Source organism: Rana temporaria, chromosome 3, assembly GCF_905171775.1.
Source record: "Rana temporaria chromosome 3, aRanTem1.1, whole genome shotgun sequence".
Taxonomy (NCBI): Eukaryota; Metazoa; Chordata; class Amphibia; order Anura; family Ranidae; genus Rana; species Rana temporaria.
Window position 1 is genome coordinate 352,056,867 of NC_053491.1, and position 22,513 is coordinate 352,079,379.

The following is a 22,513-nucleotide window of genomic DNA, read 5'->3' on the forward strand; positions in this document are numbered from 1 at the left end:
ACATTATATGGAAGAAGAAGAAACCCCTTCAAATGAATGATTTCAGGCGTTTCCAGTGAAGAGTAGAGTACCGTTAATACTACAGCATACAAAGACATTATAGACAATTGCGTAATTCCAACCTTGTAGTAACAGTTTGGGAGAGGCACCTTTCTGTTCCAACATGGCTATACATCTGTGCACAAAACCAGCACCATAATGACATAATTTTATGGGTTTGGGGTAGAGGAACTCAAGTGGCCTGTGACAGAGTCTTAACATCACTGACTGTTTGCTTATCCAATATCAGTATGTGACCTTACAAATGTCTTTTGCCTGAATGGACAAAACAATCCCATAGACACACTCCAAAATCTTGTAGCAAGCCTTACCTGAAGACTGGAGGCTGTAAGGCCCCTTTCACACTAGGTGGACTCCGTCCCAGTGGAGTCCGCCAGCTCAGCAGGAGATCTCTCCATGGATCTCCGCTGAGCCGGCAAATGACAAGTCCCTCTCTGCTCACTGAGCGGGGAGGGGCTTGTGCAGCGCCGCTGTCTTCTATGGAGAGATCTGATGAAAACGGACAGCATGTCCGTTTTTATCAGATCTCACCCGATCCGCCATGGCTGGATGGCGACGTATCGCCATCCGTCTAATTTTAGCGGATTGGGTCGGATGTCAGCGGACATGTCTCTGCTGACATCCAACGCTCCATAGAGATGCATGGAGCGGCCGTTCAGGTCCGCCGACAAATATGACAGGCGGACCTGAACGGTCTGACCATGTGAAAGGGGCCTTATAGTTGCAAAGCAAGGCCAATTCTATGCCCATGGTTTTGAAAGGAGATGTCCAACAAGCTCATATAGGTCTGATTATCTGGTGTCCACAAACATTTGGCCATATAGTGTGGACCAAACCAAAGTGCATTTATCCATCTCATTATCAATAATTAATTTTCAAACTACAACATGGCGCCAGTGTTGTGAATTCTGTCAATGGCACCTCCATCTTCTCAGGAGTGTCCTGAAATGGTTGATTGTGTCATATCTAGGAAACCAACATATGATACAAAAAACAAAACAAAAAAAAAAAAGCGCTGCAAAACCGGCAACTATTCTCGCCTTTGTGCAATATACAGCCTCTGCGCTCTCTCACCTCTGTATAGGATTTCATCCAGGCGTTGGCCAATGTCCCAGCATCCACCTCACCTGACCTCACAGCCTCCAGGGCCTGCTCTGCTTCTCGGTCAAAGTCTTTAATGGTTTCCTCTTCCACAAAGTGACAGAGGGATTTTTTTAGATCTGTCATTAGAGAAAGAAAAGCACTTGAGTTTCTCAGGAGGTGTTAATTTGAGAAAGATTCTTTATCCAGGAGTGAAGGGCAGCAGTTGCACGGGTTATGAAAACCTTATGGAGTAAACATGAGCAGATTTTTAGTTCAGTCAATTGGGCATTCTTCCTACCAAGCCCTGCAAAAACATATTTAACTAAAAAGTAAATTACAGTAACTAAACTAAAGCGTTGGGCCTCAGTCACACGGAAAAAAAAAAGAAAAAGAAAAATGCATTTGCAAGCATTTTTTATTTATGGATCTTTACATAATTGCATTGTTTTTAATTGAGACAGTCACACTGGTGTGTAAACATGCATTACTGACACAGTACCACAGAATCCAAAAATCTGCATCCAAAGCATTCGTTAACACATACATCATTAAAAGAGGAAAAAAAAAAAAAAAAGGACAGTTTTTACAAATTAAAAAACTGATCAGTTTATACAGGAACATTTTTTTCATTGCCTAATGATCAGTAACATTTTTTCAGCTATGTTACCCACAATGCGAAGGTAACCTTAAAGTACATCAAATGCCATTTATTTTCATTTTAGAGGAAGACTTTCTTTTTTTAATTCTTTTGCTATCTGTGTCTTATTGGTGAGACTTCCCTTCAGTTCCTGTTCCAGAAACACAACAGGAAGTGAGAAGGCATCTCTCTAAAGTGAAAGGAAACCTTGAGTATCATTGAAGGTGGGGTGATTCTTGTGAGGACCTATCCATTTGCCTCCCATCACATCTATTGGCTGGTAAACATATATAATATTTTTGTTTTAGATATACCTTAAAGCTGAACTCCAGCCTTCCCTTCAGTCTTGCACAGTTGTACAGACTCCTCTGCTGTACTCAAATTGCTTACATTGCAGTCAGATGGGGACGTCCAGAATCATTCAGTTCTTTCCTCCCAAGCATGACTATTCCTGGCCCATCCCTTTCATTCACTGAATTTCATTTCTTTCAATGATGGAGGCTCAGTATCACATTTGTATGTTAGCTAGGGCCATGTTCCGGCAGATGTAGTCTGTAGGGTGACCACATTTCCAAACTGCCATTCAGGGACACCCCCCCTTCCCAAAAATGAGCTTGTGCTGTAATGAATCACAACACAGTGATTGGACACAAGAGGCGGGATTTATGATTTCTCCAATCACAAACAGGAGGCGGGGCTGTGCTCCTCCAGACATTCGCGGCCAGGACAAGTACTGTCAGTGAGTAAAGCGGTGATGTGGCGTACTTTTTTGGGGGCATCAGATTGGCCCGGGGGGTGGCTGTGTCAGTTTCATTCCAGGACACTGTATTGTCCTGGAATGAATGTGCCCAGGACAGACCGGCAAAATGCAGGACTGTCCCGGGCAATCCGGGACACGTGGTCACCCTAGTAGTCTGCCTGTGAACATACTCCTTAAAGTGATATTAAAGGTTCGTGTTTTTTTTTTTTTTTCAATAACAAACATATCATACTTACCTTCACTGTGCAGTTTGTTTTGCACAGAGTGGCCCCGATCGTCCTCTTCTGGGGTCCCATGGTGGCTCCTCCCTGCATTAGATAACCCCCTCTGGGAAGTGCTCTTCCGAGGGGGTTACTTTGCAGGCGCACCTGTGTCATACACTCGGCTTCCATAGATGCCGAGTGTATGACTTGGCCCCGCCCCCGGCGGCCGCGTCATTGGATCTGATTGACAGCAGCGGTAGCCAATGGCTGCGCTGCTATCAATGTATCCAATGAAGAGCTGAGAAGCTGCGGAGAGAGCGACGTCCGGAACGTTTGGAAATTCGTGGGCTTGGGAAAGTAAAATGGGGGGGGGGGGGGCTGGGGGGCCAGACACTGCAAGGTGTTTTTTCACCTAAATGCATTGCATGCATTAAGGTGAAAAAAGCATGAGGGTTTACAACCCCTTTCAGACTGACATCCACCCATCAAGGTATCTTCATATTTGCATTACTCCTCCCAAGTGCCATGGGGTGAGGACTACTGAGTGGAGTACTGTGGTCAATGGCAGCTGGTGCTCAAAATTTTTGGGGCCTCACTGTGCCCATCAAATGCAGCCACTGTGCCATCAATTGTCACCACTGTGCCATGCCATCAAACGCAGCCACTGTGCCATGCCATCAAACGCAGCCACTGTGCCATCAATTGATACCACTGTGCCATGCCATCAAACACAGCCACTGTGCCATCAATTGTCACCACTGTGCCATGCCATCAAACGCAGCCACTGTGCCATCAATTATCACCACTGTGCCATGCCATCAAATGCAGTCACTATGCCATCAAACGCAGCTGTGCCCAATTGTAGCCACTGTGCCAATTGTCACCACTGTGCCCATTGTCGTCACTGTGCATGTCACTGTGCCCTTTAATTGTTGCCACTGTGCCCATTGTCACCACTGTGCCCTTTGTCGCCACTGTGCCCATTGTCGCCACTGTGCCCATTGTCGCCACTGTGCCCATTGTCGCCACTGTGCCCATTGTCGCCACTGTGCCCATTGTCGCCACTGTGCCCTGTAAAATGCACTTACCTTACTCCTTCCACGTCCCTCGATGTCGTCTCCTGCCTTGGTGACGCTTCAGCCAATCAAAGTTACCGATAACCAGAATCGGGGAACCTGATTGGCGGAGACGGCCGTCAGTCTTATCCAAGGAACGCACCCCCGTAAGTTCCGAGGATAAGACATCCGGGAGCAGAGGGCTGTACCCGGAAAGCATATCAGAGCCGCTGGCTCTGATAGGCACTTCCGCACAGCCAACCAGCAACAATAACATACATTCATGCAATGCATGAATGTATGTTATTAGACTCAGTGGCGGACGAGAGCCAGAGGGGGCGGCGCTCCAGCGCCCTCTATGGACGAACCGCCACTGACTGTGGTAGGGTGCTGTGAGGTTTTCAGAAAGCTCTGTACAGCATCCTGCTAACCATGATCTGCCTGCATTGAATAGATAAGAACAGAGATCCAATGATGACGTCACTAAAGCTGGCCATATATGGATTGTTTCCCTGCTGAATCAGGCAAGATTCGATCTATGCATAGGCAGGCTGGTTGTACTGAAGTCGATCAATTGGTCAACTTCAGTATAACCAACCTGTCCGATTTGTTGCATACTATTACGGCCAGCGGTTATAGCCACCAGCAGCAATCATTGTGTTCTGCGGGCAGGGAAGGCTCGCCATAGGCAGAACACAATAGCAATGCGGGAGGGATTCCCCAACAGCACTGAACGCGTTGATAAAGGAATCCAGCAATTTTCTTTCCTGCAATCTATGGCTTGCTTAGGTTTAAAATAAGGTATGTTAATTAGAAGGGTGATGCTGCGCTGTTTAAATAATAACAGTGATGGAAGTATGTGCACTTCCTTAATAGAACTGTGCAAATAACAAAATGTGCAAATAGCAAAATAATGTAAACACAGGATGACTTATGCAACTGCAAATAAACGTGCAGCGAACTGCGTGCCAACAGTGCAAATACTAAAACGTAGCAAATAGGTGTATAAACCTTAAACGATGAAAGCAAAGTGCAATAATGCTAAAGTGCAAAAAAAGGATATAAAGTGCAAATGCAATCCAAAAAGTTGAAAAGCATGCGACTTCAATGTGCAAAACAAATGCAGAAATGCAACTGGGGTCTGAAAAGGGAGGTGTGTGATGGAGCTGTCTGCTCTCCTTACCGTGCAGGCACTTGTCCGTGAGAGAATACACTAGATGGCCTCTTCCCTGAGGGCAAAGAGGAAACAACATATGGTAATTAAATGCTCTATGGAGTTTCGCTGGTAGACGGGTTCCACACACTGTATGCCCAAGATATTATTCTCCAAGTGCTCAGTACCAAGGTGCTATATGGTCTCTCATGAGTGGAGTGTCACACATGTTCTATGTTACAAAACATATATCCACTAGCAGCGAGCTCGCCTACTGGCGTCACTTCTAGTTCCTATTGCCGTCCCTACGCGTGGTGTCACATGACTTCATCACCAACAGGTGAGAGGCCATCTACACTAGTGTGTTCTCTCATGGAAGTGTGCCTGCACAGTAAGGAGAGCAGACAGCTCCATCACACACCTCCCTTTTTCTTGCCCCAGTTGCACTCTGCACAAGAAAAAAAAGAACAGACATTTTCACTTGCACATTTGCACATTTGAAGTCGCATGTTGTATATATTTTTGGAATTTTCTGAATCTTCTGCACAATTTAGACACATTTTTGCACAAACATGTGAAGTCGCATGTTTTTCTACATTTTTTTGCACATTGAAGTCGCATTTTTTTTTACATTTAAGTCGCATGCTCTGCAACCTGTTGGATTGTATTTGCACTTTATGTACTATTTTCGCACTTTAGCTTTATTGCACTTTGCTTTCATCTTTTAAGGTTTATACACCCATTTGCTAGGTTTAGTATTTGCACTGTTGGCACGCAGTTCGCTGCACGTTTATTTGCAGTCTCAAACAGTGCCGGCCCAAGACATTGTGCTGCCTGGGACCAAGGATGAAACGCTGCCCCCCCCCCAGAAAAAAAATCACGCCAACCAAAAGGCCCCCACATTCATTATTTTATATCATGATAACTAAAGGGGACCCGTTATGGCTCTATACATGTATAAAGGAGTATAAAGAGGACCTGACATGGCTCTATACATGTATAGGAGTATAAAGAGGACCTGTCATGGCTCTATACATGTATATAGAGGACCTGTCATTACTCTTTACATGTAAAGGAATATAAAGAGGACCTGTCATGGCTCTATAAATGTATATAGGACTATAAAGAGTACTTGACATGGCTCTATACATGTATAAAGGAGTATAACAAGGGCCTGTCATGGCTCTATAGATGTATAAAGAGGGCCTGTCATGGCTCTATACATGTATATAGAGGACCTGTCGAGACTCTTTACATGTAAAGGAATATAAAGAGGACCTGTCATGGCTCTATAAATGTATATAGGAGTATAAAGAGGACCTGTCATGGCTCTATAAATGTATATAGGAGTATAACGAGGGACTGTCATGGCTCTATAGATGTATAAAGAGGGCCTGTCATGGCTCTATACATGCATATAGGCGTATAAAAGGACCTGCCATGGCTCTATACATGTATCCAGGAGTATAAAGGGACCTGTGAATTGCCGGCGGCCACAATGTCTTTTGCGCAAACTAATCAATGTACGCTAATTGTTTTTTTTTTTTGGTACCAAAAATATGAAAATAGTTTATTTTTCTAAATTTTGGGGATATTTATTATAGCAAAAAGTTAAAAAATATATATATTTATAGCACAGAAAATAAAAACTGCAGAGGTGATCAAAAATCACCAAAAGAAAGCGCTATTTGTGGGAAAAAAAGGACATCAATTTTATTTGGGTAGTATGCTGCCCCCCTAAAAGTGCTGCCTGGTACCCATGGTACCACCCGGTTCCATCATAGGGCCGGCCCTGGTCGCATAAGTCATCCTGTTTTTACATTATTTTGCTATTTGCACGTGTAGCACTACCCCCGAAGGAGCTGCTGGTTTGTTTTGGGCGGCATGTTACCTCGTGTTTCTCTGATGTCTAGGGGTGTTTGGTGAAAGTTGTAGTAACGGAATGTCCACGACTGGTGTCTTTTTCTGTGCTCTTTATTACCCAGCCAGGTAAAAACAATAAAAAACTTGGTAAAGAGTAGAGGTTTAGAAGAAATTAAAGCGGTTCTCCACCCTAAAGTGGAGTCCCGCTGATCGGAACCCTCCCCCCCTCCGGTGTCACATTTGACACCTTTCAGGGGGGAGGGGGGTGCAGATACCTGTCTAAAGACAGGTATTTGCACCCACTTCCGGCCACACGCTACGGGCAAAAGACGGTTTTTCTGACTTCCCGTCTGTCGCCCGTTGTGTGCTGGGAACACTCGGCTCCCAGCACACAGCGTGTGAGCCAATCAGCGGGCGCAGCGCGACTCGCGCATGCGCCGTAGGGAACCGGGCAGTGTAGCCGCAGCGCTTCACTTCCTGGTTCCCTCAGCGTGGATGGCGGGGGGAGCAGCAGAGAGACGAGCGATCGCTCATCCTCTGCTGCGATCGGCGCTGGACTCCAGGACAGGTATGTGTCCCAATATTAAAAGTCAGCAGCTGCAGTATTTGTAGCTGCTGGCTTTTAATATTTTTTTCCCATGGCACATCCGCTTTAAGACAGCAGATCCTGATGTCGGTAATAGGGAAACAGTCCTGCTCCCACATGTAATGACTCCTGCCTGAGTGGGTATAGCGCACACGGAGAGGCCTCTCTTACCAGCCTGGCATCCAGAATGTCACTCGAACCTTAGGAAAAAGTCTCTGCCACAGATCCTCCTGGTAAATGAACAGCGGAGATAATCCTCCTTAGCAGACTTGGCACCTGGATCTCCTTCAGGTAGTTTTGAATTAGGGTACCGACTGACAGGCAGCCAACATTCAGCCTCTCAGTGTCTGGTTCCCCTGGTCCCCGATGGATGGTCAGGCCCCTATCGGAACACCAGCCTCTCTTGGTACTCCTCAGGCAGACTCTCCACCGTACGGCCTCCTCCAACTGGACGGACGGCCCAGGACCTTCTTAGGTGGGACCCAGTTGATTACCGAGTCCCTAAGCGGCAGATCAATTGCTCCGGGCCAACGTGGTCCCGAAGCCAGGATCCTTGCATTAAGAAGAAAAATTTTACTGCGCTGATCTAATTATCCAGAGGTATTTAATCTCTGGGAATATGGACATAAGTGAAATATCAGGGCCACAATGTACCCAATCTTAAGTGTGAATAACCTGAATACAAACAATAAAAAATATAAGAAATATATGAGACATACAAATGTGACACAGTGATTTCAAACTTAAATCATATATCTAGATCAGTGTGTCAGCATACAATCCATATGCCACAGTGCTTCTATGAGAAAAATGGCTGTTGCTGCTACTGACCAACCAAATAGTGAAAACAATACGAAAGATATTACAAAAAAATATATTATATATATATATGTGTGTGTAAAAACCCAATATGCGGTACGCCAACTGCACCGTGAGTTGTCCAATAACCAATATTGGAACAAAATAATTATTTCACTTTTATTGATATTTATTTTATCAAACAACCATACAAATGTGCAATGTGCTGGCTGCACTTAAAAATAGTCCAAATGGCAGGCAATCTTGCTCTTATACAATAGGTTCCAGCAAACACAAGGTTCAATGTTGGTAATGCTGTATACAGGAAAGTGCCGCTATCTCTTCCACCCGACAAAGATGTGCCACCATCACCAATGGTTAAAATCAACACTCACCAGACCCCAGATATTATTAGGCTCCAAAGTGGTGTCTTTTCTTTGTCGGTCAGTGGGTGTTGCCTCCTTTTCCCTTTTACAAGGTGTCATCAATTCCTCAAAAACAAGGGGCTCATCATGGTGTAGTATATTAAAATATGTATTTATTTAAAAAAGGTAAAAAAATATAACACTTACAATATAAAGTGCCTCTGACCGGCACTGAGTGTCTTTGGCAGTGTCAACCGTTAAAAGCCGCTGACCAGCATTTAAGTGGCGTCCTAAGAGGTGTGCTTGCCCCGCTGTGCTCCGCATGTATTGCTACAAGGGGTCCGTGCGCGCTGGTGTGCTGCACCCTCAATGTGTGTGTCCAAACAGCCTCTACGCGTTTCGCTAGTTGCGTCGTCAGGAGAGCTTGTAGCAATACATGCGGAGCACAGCGGGGCAAGCACACCTCTTAGGACGCCACTTAAATGCTGGTCAGCGGCTTTTAACGGTTGACACTGCCAAAGACACTCAGTGCCGGTCAGAGGCACTTTATATTGTAAGTGTTATATTTTTTTACCTTTTTTAAATAAATACATATTTTAATATACTACACCATGATGAGCCCCTTGTTTTTGAGGAATTGATGACACCTTGTAAAAGGGAAAAGGAGGCAACACCCACTGACCGACAAAGAAAAGACACCACTTTGGAGCCCAATAATATCTGGGGTCTGGTGAGTGTTTATTTTAACCATTGGTGATGGTGGCACATCTTTGTCGGGTGGAAGAGATAGCGGCACTTTCCTGTATACAGCATTACCAACATTGAACCTTGTGTTTGCTGGAACCTATTGTATAAGAGCAAGATTGCCTGCCATTTGGACTATTTTTAAGTGCAGCCAGCACATTGCACATTTGTATGGTTGTTTGATAATTATTTCACTTTTATTGATATTTATTTTATTTTGTTCCAATATTGGTTATTGGACAACTCACGGTGCAGTTGGCGTACCGCATATTGGGTTTTTACACACACATATATATATATATATAATATATTTTTTTGTAATATCTTTCGTATTGTTTTCACTATTTGGTTGGTCAGTAGCAGCAACAGCCATTTTTCTCATAGAAGCACTGTGGCATATGGATTGTATGCTGACACACTGATCTAGATATATGATTTAAGTTTGAAATCACTGTGTCACATTTGTATGTCTCATATATTTCTTATATTTTTTATTGTTTGTATTCAGGTTATTCACACTTAAGATTGGGTACATTGTGGCCCTGATATTTCACTTATGTCCATATTCCCAGAGATTAAATACCTCTGGATAATTAGATCAGCGCAGTAACATTTATCTTCTTAGAGCACTATTGACCCCCACTAAGGGCACACAGTACTGCAGCAGATCACAGTTCACATTTATTTATTTATTTATTTTCTTTTGCGCCGGTGACACTCACAACCAATAGGATCCTTGCATTGCCCGAAAATCCATTTCCCGGGGCGGCGTGAAGTGGCTCCCCTAAGGGTGGGCGCCACACGAGAAGAAGCCCAGGAAAATGGCGTCTGCCTCAAATACTCTCTCCCAGCATGCACAGTGAGGTCAAACCCTCCTGATAGGCTGCTGGGCAAGAGCACCCAATCCTTGACTCCACTGCTGCCACCTGCCGACCTGGGGTGAGATCAGCACCCCAGAAACGACAGAATGGACCCACAGCACAGCCAAAGCTGAGACAGAGACCCAAATTTGAACAAATCAAACTGGTCAACTAACTCTCTGACCCCCTCTAAATTTTACATAGCACCGGTTCTAGAAAGTAACCAGGCGCTACACACATTTTGTTATTTGCACAGTTCTATTAAGGAAGTTCACATAATTCCATCACTGTTATTGTTTAAACAGTGCAGCATCACCCCTCTAACTTATCTCCCTTTGGGTACGGTGTGGCCCTCTCGTTGCTTGTAGCAGTTTACCATCAGCTAGTTATTTCCACAGTAGCGCGGGAATATACACATATCTTAAAATAAGGTATGCCATTAAAACTAAAAGGTTTACAAAATGTACACAACAAATAAAAACAAAACAAAAAAAAAACCACACACACACACACACTATGTTGGAGGATCGTTCACACCTTTCTATACAGTAGATCCCACCTCAACCCCAGACAGCTCAGCTCTTGATCTCTGCACAACAGACTGTAAAATCTGCCCCCTGTCTGTACTTGACCAATAAAAGAGAAGAACAATCCTGCACAGACCGGAGTTGAGCTTGCCTCCCTGACACAGACTACATACCTTGCTCAATGAAACAGGGCAAATCATGCAGCAGCATTAATCTTCCATGTAAGTGATCCAGATTCTCCTGGACCGGGAACTGGAGGGGCACAGACAGGTCGAAGCTCTGAGACCCATCATGGAACTTGTATATAAAGTCCCTCTCTGTGTAACTAGCTTTTCCTTTTCCAGGCTTCATCCTGCATTCGTAAGCGAGAAAATAAAATAACACGTCAATCTCTAAAAAGGCTTAACATATACAAGACACACAATGAAGGAGCCATTTTTGAACAGACTAGTGAAGAATTAGAGCCCCTGTCAGGTTTTATTGCTGTCTGTGTCCCCACTTTGGAGATTCATCTTCTCTTTCTGTTCTAGTGACCATTGTTACTGAACATAAAGTGTTGTGCAATTCAACATTTTACGGTTGTCACTCGACCTCCAACCACCTTATACTTATTTACTGTGCTCCCCTGACGCGCCTTCTGTGGCTGCAACTGCAAAAAACTTGGGGCCAGATTCACAGCCGAGATACGACGGAGTATCTCAGATACTCCGTCGTATCTCTCAGAGTATCTATGCGGCTGATTCATAGAATCAGTTACACATAGATAGCCCTTAGATCCGACAGGTGTAATTGTTTTACACTGTCGGATCTTAGGATGCAGTACCGCGGCTGCCGCTGGGGGGAGTTTGCGTCGTAAACCAGCGTTGGGTATGCAAATTAGGAGTTACGGCGATCCACGATGGTTTTTCGCGTTCGCTACGTCACTGCTAGTCTAGTTTCCCGTCGCAAAGTTAGTCGTCGTTTTTGGTGCCCTAACTTTACACAGCACACGTATGTGCTGTATAAAGTATGGCCGTCGTTCCCGCTTTGAAATTTAGAAATGTTTCCATTTGCATAAGACGTCCGGGAATACGGAAGTACGCTACGCACGTCGCCGTTCGAAAAAATGACATCACTTCGCGCAAAGCACGGCGGGAAATTCAAAAGGGAGCATGCGCAGTAGGTCCGGCGCGGGAGCGCGCCTAATTTAAATGGCACACGCCCCTTTGAATTACACGGGCTTACGCCGGAGGCCGCCGGCGTAGGTTTTCATTGCAAGTGCTTTGTGAATCAGGCACTTGCGATGAAAACTTGCGGTGGTGTAACGTATCTACCATACGTTACGCCGCCGCACTTCTACGTGAATCTGGCCCTTGGTACTTCTAAGTGGGTGGAAGCATGCAACCACCATGCTGGTCTAGCGGAGGAGGTAATGTCACCACTCCTGACACCAGCAGACATCAGGAGGAAGGAGCAACAAGGGTACATTGAAAAGGTGAGTACAAGTTAGTGGGGAGGGCTTTAAAGGGCAGGATCACTTTAGAATTAAAACTCCCCAGCCCCCCAACTCACTTTAAGCTAAAACCCACCTAGCCTGCCTCTTTCTTAGGGTGGTGGCACATAACTCACAACTGTCCCTGATTTCCTCCTCATTTTGTTATAATCTTTATAGTTGTGTGTAAAATGCACTACCGTATTTGCCGACTTATAAGACGACCCCCTAATTTTCCAGCTACAATGCTGGTTTTGGGATATACTCATTGTATAAGACGACCCCTCACCGTGCCATTATACATGCCTCACTGTGCCATTATACATGCCTCACTGTGCCATTATACATGCCTCACTGTGCCATTATACATGCCTCACTGTGCCATTATACATGCCTCACTGTGCCATTATACATGCCTCACTGTGCCATTATACATGCCTCACTGTGCCAGTATGCCTGCCTTCTCCTGTTTGCAGAGTTTCTCAGGCTGCGGGCATCCATGTTTCAAAAGCCGCGCCTCCTCCTCAGGCTGTTCCGTGATAGGCGGAACACTAATTTTCCCAGCAGAGCCTCTGTTCAGTGTTCCGCCTATCACGGATGTCCTCACGTCCGAGGCCGAGGATGAGAAGGCATCCGTGATAGGCAGAACACTGAACAGAGGCTCTGCTGGGAAAATTAGCCTGAGGAGGAGGCGCGGCTTTTGAATAATGGATGGCCACCGTCTGACAAACAGGTACCCAGCGTATAAGACGACCCCCGACTTTTGGGGCATGATTTTAGATGCAAAAAGTCGTCTTATACGCCGGAAAATACGGTACTTATCAAAAAGTGTTTCCCAGTGCTAAACCTTTCACCTTTCATCCAATTTCTAAATTGCTGGATTTGTAAATCCCAACAGACAATATAAAGAAAAAGTAGTGGTAAAAAAAAAGCACTTGTGGGTTTAACCAATCTTTTATTTTGTACAATTCTCATTTATGGGGGCGTGTCTTATGCCTATAGACTTTTGCTAATAGGTGTCTCTCATTCCCATGTCAGAAAGTTGGGAGGTAAGGTGGTGTGCCCCAACAGCCTCAAGTCAAAAATGTGGTCCGACTCTGTGCAGCGATTCACCATAGACTTGAATGGTGCGTTGCTCTAACAGTATGGGTTTAGCCCATTCAGGTCGGCACAAATTTACTGTGCTGGCAGCATCGGAAAAGATTTCTATAGCAAGGCTGTAAACACCACAGGAGTCCACTGTCATTGCAGGGAGTTAAGTAGACACCTGGTAAAGAATTATCTTTAGGTTTTTACTTTAACGAGTGACTCCACTTGAGGCATTAAAACATGCCCCGGGTGATCCATGTACACGGCAAGGATTTTAAGTGAGTGGGAGTGACTTTTTAATTGCTAATCGACCAAAAAAAATAAATGTGTGTATAAATAAATAAAATGTTACAATCACCAATCTCCCTGTATACATTTCACCATCATCTTTATTGAAATGTATACAGTACAGAGAGATCAATGATTGTAATCCCCCCCCCCACCAGCACCGCACTGATCATGCCGACTGTCCCCCATATCCTCCTCCAGTCCCCCTCCATGCTGCGATCCCCCTGGGTGCTGCCGTCCCCCTCCCTGCTCAATCTGTCAGGATGGAGAGCCGGTAAATATGTCATTTATTGACGAGTCAGTGATCACTGTGATCAGCTGTCACTGTGTTTACGATGCTTCAGTATATGAATGGTGAGAAGCCGCTGTCTCCTGTCCATTCATGTTCAGTGCAGCTGAGGCTGCAGAAAAAGGGACTGGGGAATCTCTATCCTCAGTCCCTTTTCTTGTCTCAAAAGAGAGAGGGCAGGGTTCTGTTAAAACCCCTGATCTCACCAAAGCCCCCCCCCCCTCAAACAGGGTTACATTTTTTTTATAAATAAATAATAAAAAGGTTAAATCGTAAAAATAATAAACACCATCCACCCCCCCCCCCCCCCAAAAAAAAAGAAAGAAAGCAAGCATTGTAAATAAATAAATAGACATCTTTTTTATAATAATAAAAAAAAACACTGACACAGTCCACATGTAATCTGTACTACATATTACTGCCACATAACGAAAAAAAAAAAAACAAGTATCGGGAGAGGGGGCACGTGGCGACAAGCCTGCATGTAGTGAATCCACATGCAGACTGCCTGGTGCTCGGCCGGGGAAGACAGGATGGTGGTTCAGCAGGGGGCAGTTCCCTAGCGTCCAGCACTGAGGCTGTGTGCTCTACGTGCGGAGGAGTCAGGTGTAGGAATCGGGGGAGGGGCCAGAGCAGGGTGTCTGACAGCCACTCAGTGCTTTTTCACAAAATATGTCCTGGTCATTACCCACTTAAAGCGGATCTCCACCCTAATTCCATAATTTGCTTAATAACAATGGCGCTATCAGTTATGCTAAAAACGGTTATTTTTTTTTAGCTAAATGTGTACAGTACCTGTACATTACTGTACCTTCCGGTCTGCATGTATGCAGGAGCTTTCCGGGCATTGCATCACTTCCTGTTAGATGCAGTGCGCTCTGCGCAGCCGTGTTATCAAATCTCGCGCTATTTCGAAAGCCGATGTTCCCCGTTGCTTGTGCTCGTGCGCATGCACGAGATCGAGCGGTGGATGCTGGGACATCAGCATCCACCGGAAGAAGGGAGTGCAGGCCTGTGGGCTTATGCCCACAGTTAAAATGGAACCAAAACGGAAGGAGGAATATAAGTTTATATTTAACACAGGATGGCAGTGGAGCGGCCGCGGGAGACAGAAAACGTGAGTTCAGCAAATTAGGGGCATTAACCGTTTAACTAGGCATTAACAGAAAAATGTTTTTAGCGTGGGAGATCTGCTTTAAGGACCGAGCCTCTTTCTGAGATTTTGTTGTTTACAAGTTAAAAACTTATTTTTTTGCTAGAAATTACTCAGAACAAACATTATAAAAAATAAATTCTAACACCTAGAGAATATACTTTATGTCACACCGTATTTACACGGCAGTCTTTTTTTTTGGAAAAAAAATCACTTTTTTTATTTAAAAAATAAGACAACAGTAAAATTAGCAATTTTTTTTTTATATCGTGAAAGATAATGTTACGCCAAGTTAATTGATACCCAACATGTCACGCTTCAAAATTGTGCCCACTCGTGGATTGGCGACAAACTTTTACCCTTAAAAATCTCAATAGGAGACGTTTAAAAAATTCTACAGGTTGCATGTTTTGAGTTACAGAGGAGGACTAGGGCTAGATACCTCACAAGTGTTGTTCGAACACCGTTTTCATATGTGGGCGTTGCTCACATACGCGTTCGCTTCTGCACGCGAGCTCGGCGGGACGGGACGTGTTTTTTTTTCTTCATTTTACCTTTTGTCACAATTTTTTACACTGTTCATTTAAAAAAATAAATTGTAGCACTTTTATTCCTATTACAAGGAATGTAAACATCCCTTGTAATAGGAAAAAAAAGCAGGCAGGACCTCTTAAATATGAGATCTGGGATCAACAAGACCTCAGATTTCATATTTACACTAAAATGCAATAAAAAAAAAAAAAATATGTAAATAATTTGTCATTTGCAAAAAAAAAAAAAAAAAATGGGCCTTTAAGAGCTATAGGCGGAAGTGACGGTTTGACGCTGCTTCCGCCCTGCTATGGTATGGAGACGGGTGGGGGCCATCTTCCCCTCACTCGTCTCCATACCCAGACAGCAGAAGGACGCGACCGCTCTCCGCCGCTGCAGACGGCTCCGGTAAGCAGGCAGAGAGCACGGAAAAAGTGATCTTGCGGCGAATCCACCGCAGAGACCACTATTATCGTAAACCGGACTAAAGAGGAGGATACCTGGGTTATGGCAGCCATAACAGAGATATCCCTCTTCAAACAGCGGCGTATATTGGCGTGTGGTGGTCCGGAAGTGGTTAAGGGGGGGTTTAAAATCTGGAGGTTAAATTTAGCAAAATCTGCATAGCAACTGTAACAGTTAGGCCCCTTTCACACTGTCGCGACTTAAAGAGGTTGTAAAGGTAAAACTTTTTTCACCTTAATGCATTCTATGCATTAAGGTGAAAAAACTTCCGACTATACCACCCCCCCGTTATACTTACCTGACCCCTCGAAAGTCCTGCGATCTGCCCCGACATCCTCTTCACCGCTCAGCCTGGCCGTTGATTGGCTAGAGCGGATGGATTGAAAGCAGCGCAGCCATTGGCTGGCACTGCTGCCAATCACATCCAATGACGCGGTGCGCCGAGTGATACAGTGAGCGCGCCCGCAAGGACTCCACACAATGCGAGGGAGCTTGCATGAATGTGTGGGGTTCTTGCGGGGAGGACCAGAGACAGCCGCCGAGGGACCCCAGAAGACCAGGATCGGGGCAACTCTGTGCAAAACTAGTCTGTGTAAACTTGAGGTCTATGGACGAAGAAAAGTCAGACCAAAGTAGTAGGAACTATTTTGAAGTCGCACATGTCATGTGACTTTTCAGTCCCAAGTTGCAGGACAAGTCGCACAAGTGACAAGTGACATTGACTGCGGCTTTGACTTCATCTGAAATCGCACGATTTCAAAGCCGCACGTCAGTGCGATTTCAGGTGTGACTTAGAATACATCTGTGCAGCTTTATAAACAGATGTCTATAAAAGTCGCACCTGAAATCGCCAAATGTAGTGCAGAAATTACTTTTTCAAATCGGTGCAGCACTGCAAAGTCGGCGTTGCACTGCGACCTGTCAAATCGCATGACAAGTCGCTTCAGTGTGTGTTATAATTGGTTCAACATTTGAATTAGTTGTAGCACGAGCTAGTGGATATTTAGACAACAGATCTGCATCACAAACTTGGGGAGAGCAGCAGAAGGAGGAGGAGGTGTCCCTGCTGTGTGTGACAATGGCTACCTTGCTGTGCAGACTGATGGAGTAGATGGGAGCTGCTAGACATGAATGCCTTGCCTTGGATCCTTTCCCTGAAGCCCTTCCATCTCCGGTCTCTGGCTCTCAGTAGCTGTCTCTTCCTACTTCCTGTTCCGGAATGACTACAGCTCTGTCTCCTCCGGTGTCTGCTCAGTCCTAGTGCCTGACACTTCAAAGAGGGGAGTGAAGAGACCTTGTAGAGTCAAATCGTATGACAAGTCGCAGCCTCGAATCAGTGTAACGCCGACTTTGCGGTGCCACACCAATTTGAAAAAGTCGTTTCTGCACTACTTTTGCCGATTTCAGGTGCAACTAACTTGCATAGACATCTTTGCATGAGGCGAAAGCATGGGTGTCCGCTGAAATTTTTTCAGGGGGGGCGATTTGGCAGCGGTCGCATTTAACCCTTTCTTCAAACACTAGCGGGGGTTAAAAGCACCCCACTAGCGACCGAATAGAGCAGCTAAAACTATGGTAAAGCGCTTTACCGATAACGCAGCCAGCTGGCAGTGTAAAATTGCTCTTGAGATAATTCAGCTTCACTCCATGCCCATATAAATATAGCCTAGAGAATGTACAGACCCCCTTTCAGCACAGATGGACCCCCCCCCCTTCAGCACAGACCCCCCATTCAACATAGATGGACCCTCCATTCAGCACAGATCCCCCCCATTCTGCACAGACCCCTCCCTTCAGCACAGATGGACCCACTTTAAGCACAGACCTCCCCTTTCAGCACAGATGGACCCCCCCTTCAGCACAAACCCCCCCTTTCAGCACAGACACACCCTCCCTCTCCCATCCCATTCAGTACCTCAGATCAGCCATCAGGGCGGCACAGCAGGTTCCCTCCCACTGTGTACACATAAACACTAGAGGGGGAGGCGGCTTCACTCTGCTCGCTGTGCCTGTGTGACATCCAGCCCGGGACCGCTCAGACAGCCCGATGCGGCGAGAGAAGGGGTTGGTTGGTCAGGTGCAGTGGCGTCACCCCATACCAGACCACCCCTGCCCCCCCCCCCTGCAATGCCACGGCCAGCAGCTCACCTCTCTCTCACTGTTCTAACCTGCCTGTCACTGCGGCGCTCTTCACACTTCAACACCTTCTTGATTTTCCAGGGAGGGTCAATTGCCCCCCTTTGCCCTATGGAGCGGACGCCCATGGGCGAAAGGCCCCTTTCACACTTGTGCGACTTTGGACATAAGAGTTACATGACAAGTCATACCCCATGATTCCCAATGATAACAATTCATATCTGTGTGACTTCAAGTCAGACCGATTTCAAAGTAGTCCCTGTACTACTTTGGTCCGACTGTGATGCGAGTTGAGGTCCAAAGACCTCACGGTTACACAAGCATCCCCTCAAATCGCGGCAAAATCGCGTCCGCAAAATTGCGCGACTTTCACTTTGTGGCAGTGTGAAAGGGGCCTAAAGCTGCACAGATGTCCTAGTCACACCCAAAATCGCACTGACATGCAGCTTTGAAATCGTGCGATTTCAGATGAAGTCTCACGATTTCAAAGCCACAGTCAATGTGACCAGGGGCTTAGAAACTGTGATTTGCCTTGTTATTCGCTGGCTTCTGATGCTGCATGCATAGCACTGTGCATAGTCCACTTGCTGTATTGCGACCTGAAAGTAGCACGCATTTGCCGCAATTTTGATGCGACTTGAAGCAATGCCTGTGTATTATGGACCTCAAGTCGCATTAATGTGGGACCAAAGTAGTGCAGGGACAACTTTGAAGTCGCACAGAAGTGAATGGTACTCGTTGGAAATCATGGGGTACAACCTGTCATGCGACTTTGCAGTCCCAAGTTGCACAAGTGGAAATGGAGCCTTAATGTTATTAAACATTTTAAAGTGTTGTTGCTGCGCAAATACTGTGACACCGCCATTTTATCCTGCTAAAATAAATATATATATATATATATATATATATATATATATATATATATATATATATATATATATATCACACACACACATATATAATGTTTTTTCAACAGAGAATATATATATAAAAAAAAAAGTTTGGTTTCTAAGTGATTTTCATTCAAAAAATACAGATTTTTACGTGTGGATAAAGTAATCCTGAGATGATTCTGTTTTGTTTTTTAAGCAGAATTTCTTATATTGCAACTGATACTGGAGAGATTTCTTTGCTACAAGCGGTTACAGCGGCACCAGCCATGTCCAGGAGGGAATTAAAGCACATGAAAAATAGTTAAGAGATTTATCCTGTATATACAGCTCTATAGACATGTGTCCCCATAGCAAATGGCATCTTATGGGGACACATGAAAAAGAGGAGGTGCCAAGATCTCCACCAGGGTACCCGAGAAGAGGAGGATCGGGGCCGCTCTGTGCAATGCCACTGCACAGAGTAGGTGCATATAACATATTTGTTGTTTTAATTTAAATTTAAATTCAGCTCCAGAATGTTTTACCCACTTCCTGACCAGGCCGTTTTTTTTGCGATACAGCACTGCGCCGCTTTAAGGCTGCATTCACACCTAAGCGACAGCCGCGTACGCGTGTAGCGGCAGATTTGCCGCGATTACAAATGTTTTTTTTTTTTTTTTTTTTTCTAAAGTATTCCCATTGCTGTCTATGGGAAAACGCGCCTGTCGCGTGAAAAAAAGGGTCCGGGACTTTTTTTCAGGCGTTGCGCGTCTATGAGATGTGAACCATCTCCATAGACGGCAATGGGAATTCTCCCCTCTAGCGACAGAAGCGTCCCGCGTCGGGCGTTTTGTCGCTTAGGTGTGAATGGGGTCTAAATGACAATTTTGCAGCCGTGCGATTCTTTACCCAAATAAAATGGATGTCTTTTTATTCCCACAAATAGATCTTTCTTTTGATGGCATTTGATCGCCTCTACGCTTTTTATTTTTTTGCACTATAAACATAAAAAGACAGACAATTTTGAAAAAAAAAACAATATTTTAAAATTTTCTAGTATAATAAATATTCCAAAAAAAAAAAATTGTAAAAAAAACGAATTTCTTTATCAATTTAGGCCAATATGTGTTCTTCTCCATATTTTTGGTAAAAAAAATCCCATTAAGTGTATATTGATTGGTTTGCGCAACAGTTATAGAGTCTACAAACCACGGGATAGATTTGGGGACTTTTATTTTTTTACTGATAATGGCGGAATTCTGCAATTTTTAGCAGGACTGCGACATTGTGGCAGAGAAATCTGACAGAGTGACACTTTTTGGGGACCAATGATATCAATACAGTGATCAGTGCTATAAAAATGCACTGATTACTGTATAAAATGGCACTAGCAGGGAAGGGGTTAACACCAGTGGCGATCAAATGGTTAAATGTTCCCTAGGGAGGTGCTTACTAACTGTGTGGGGCAGTGTCACATTGAAGGAAAAGAGAGATCTGTGATTCATTTTAGCTGAATCACAAGATCTCTCTTTCCCTTCCTGGCAGATCCACTGTGTCTTGTTTATACAGCAGACATCTCACCTGTCTCTCCTGAGAACGATCGGCCGGTCGCGGCGGCCATTGCGGCTGCCGGACCGGCTGATTGGCTCCCGCTGTGTCCAATTACAGCAAAAGCGGCACACTCGTGCCCCGTAAACCGCGTGCACAAAATCACGTACAGGTAAGGTTACGTTGATCCAGAAAAATTATATAAACAGCGCTGGTAGAAAATATATTATTTCTAAACAATTCAATGACATAATGGATAATGCCATATAAACTTACAAACATAGAATACACACAATAAAGTGCTAGGTGCTCATATGATACATTAAATAAAGTGCAACAGTGTTCCAAACTTGCAAGGTGTGTGGTGCCATACTCCCCCTTCGGTGACCCCACTCACCAAAAATATTGGACCCTCGGCTTTGCAGTCTAGGGTCAAAATAGGCGATGATCTACCATATTTGCCAGCGTATAAGACGACTGGGCATATAAGACGACCCCCTAATTTTCCAGCTAAAATTTGGGTTTTGGGATATACTCGACGTATAAGACGACCCCGTTCCTACTAGTCTGTCTGGAAGCTGAGGGGTAGCCGGAACAACCACTGACAGGAAAAAACGCTGACAGGAAAAAACGCTGACAGGAACAGGCTTTATTCAGCTTTTTCAAATCTCACTGTGCCCATTACATGCCTCACTGTGCCCATTACATGCCTCACTGTGCCCATTACATGCCTCACTGTGCCATTACATGCCTCACTGTGCCATTACATGCCTCACTGTGCCATCAACATGCCTCACTGTGCCATCAAAATGCTTCACTGTGCCACCCCATGCCTCACTGTGCCATACCTTAGTCCTGTACTGCAGGCGTCCATTATTCAAAAGCCGCGCCTCCTCCTCGTGCTGTTCCGTGATAGGCACCTGTGTTCCGCCTATCACGGGGGTTCTCTCGTCTGAAGCCAAGGATGAGAAGACATCCGTGGTAGGCGAACACAGAATAGAGGCTCTGCTGGGAAACCAAGTGTTCCGCCTATCACGGAACACCACAAGGAGGAGGTGCGGATTTTGAATAATGTATCCCCGAGACAGGTACCGGCGTATAAGACGACCCCCGGGTTTTGCGGCAAGATTTTAAGCCAGGGGTGCCCGACCTTTTGAAGAGCAAGGGCCACTTAAGCAACTTGGCAACCGGTCGCGGGCCACAATGAGCGGAGCGGGTGGATGGCAGCCCACTCGGCTCTATAGAGCCCACTCTACTCCCAGCACACCAAACTCGCAGGTAATAGAAGTCTATGGCTCAGTGCAGGTAACCCGCAGGATGCACTTCTCTGCACCTGTGGATCAGTTTGAAAGCAGCCCAGTAACCACTGCAGAACAGATATGCCCATGTATATACTGTGATTTTAGTAATAAACTTTAACAGTATTCTATTCTATTTTATTCCATCCCAGAGCAGGAGGTCGCGGGCCACATCAGAGGGCTCCGCGGGCCACATGTGGCCCCCAGGCCATTGGTTGGGCACCCCTGTTTTAAGCCCAAAAGGTCGTCTTATACGCCAGAAAATACGGTAATAATCTGGGGTGTAAAGCTTCATACACACGATCGGACTTTCCGACGGGAATTGTGTGATAGCAGGATGTTGTTGCAAAATCCAACCATTTGTCGGATTTCCCTGCCAACAATTGTTGGATAGCATGCTTTTAACGGTGTGTGTGATGTCGGATTATCCGATCGTGTGTAAAGAAGTCTATCAGACAAAATTCCAAACGTACAAACACGCATGCTCAGAAGCACTGCTAACCGTAACACAACATTAGCAGAAGTTGCCCAAAGGGTGGTGCTAAAGACCTGTCAAACCACGTAGTTTCGTGTTTGTTGGCCAACGATTGTGTGCCGTTTATATGCAAGACAAATTCCTGACCAATGCCCTTCGGACAAAAGACCTACGCTTTGTCCGTGGAAAATCCGATTGTGTGTA

At 45.2% G+C, this 22,513-nt stretch overlaps 1 protein-coding gene across 2 annotated transcripts in view; it reads right to left on the reverse strand.

Annotated features, from left to right (window-relative positions):
• The window catches only part of C3H12orf4 (chromosome 3 C12orf4 homolog), a 91,916-nt gene extending 74,717 nt beyond the window's left edge, over positions 1–17,199 (reverse strand). Inside the window, exons 1-3 of one of the 2 annotated variants that reach the window (XM_040345182.1) lie at positions 17,067–17,175; positions 10,868–11,046; positions 1,135–1,280 (exon numbers count right to left, since the gene is read on the reverse strand). In XM_040345182.1, coding sequence (XP_040201116.1) covers positions 1,135–1,280; positions 10,868–11,045 — 324 coding nt within the window. In that variant the 5' untranslated portion in view covers position 11,046; positions 17,067–17,175. Of the gene's footprint in view, positions 1–1,134; positions 1,281–10,867; positions 11,047–17,066 lie in introns of both variants that reach the window. The other variant, XM_040345183.1, reaches the window with a different exon arrangement.
• Positions 17,200–22,513: the final 5,314 nt, after the last annotated feature.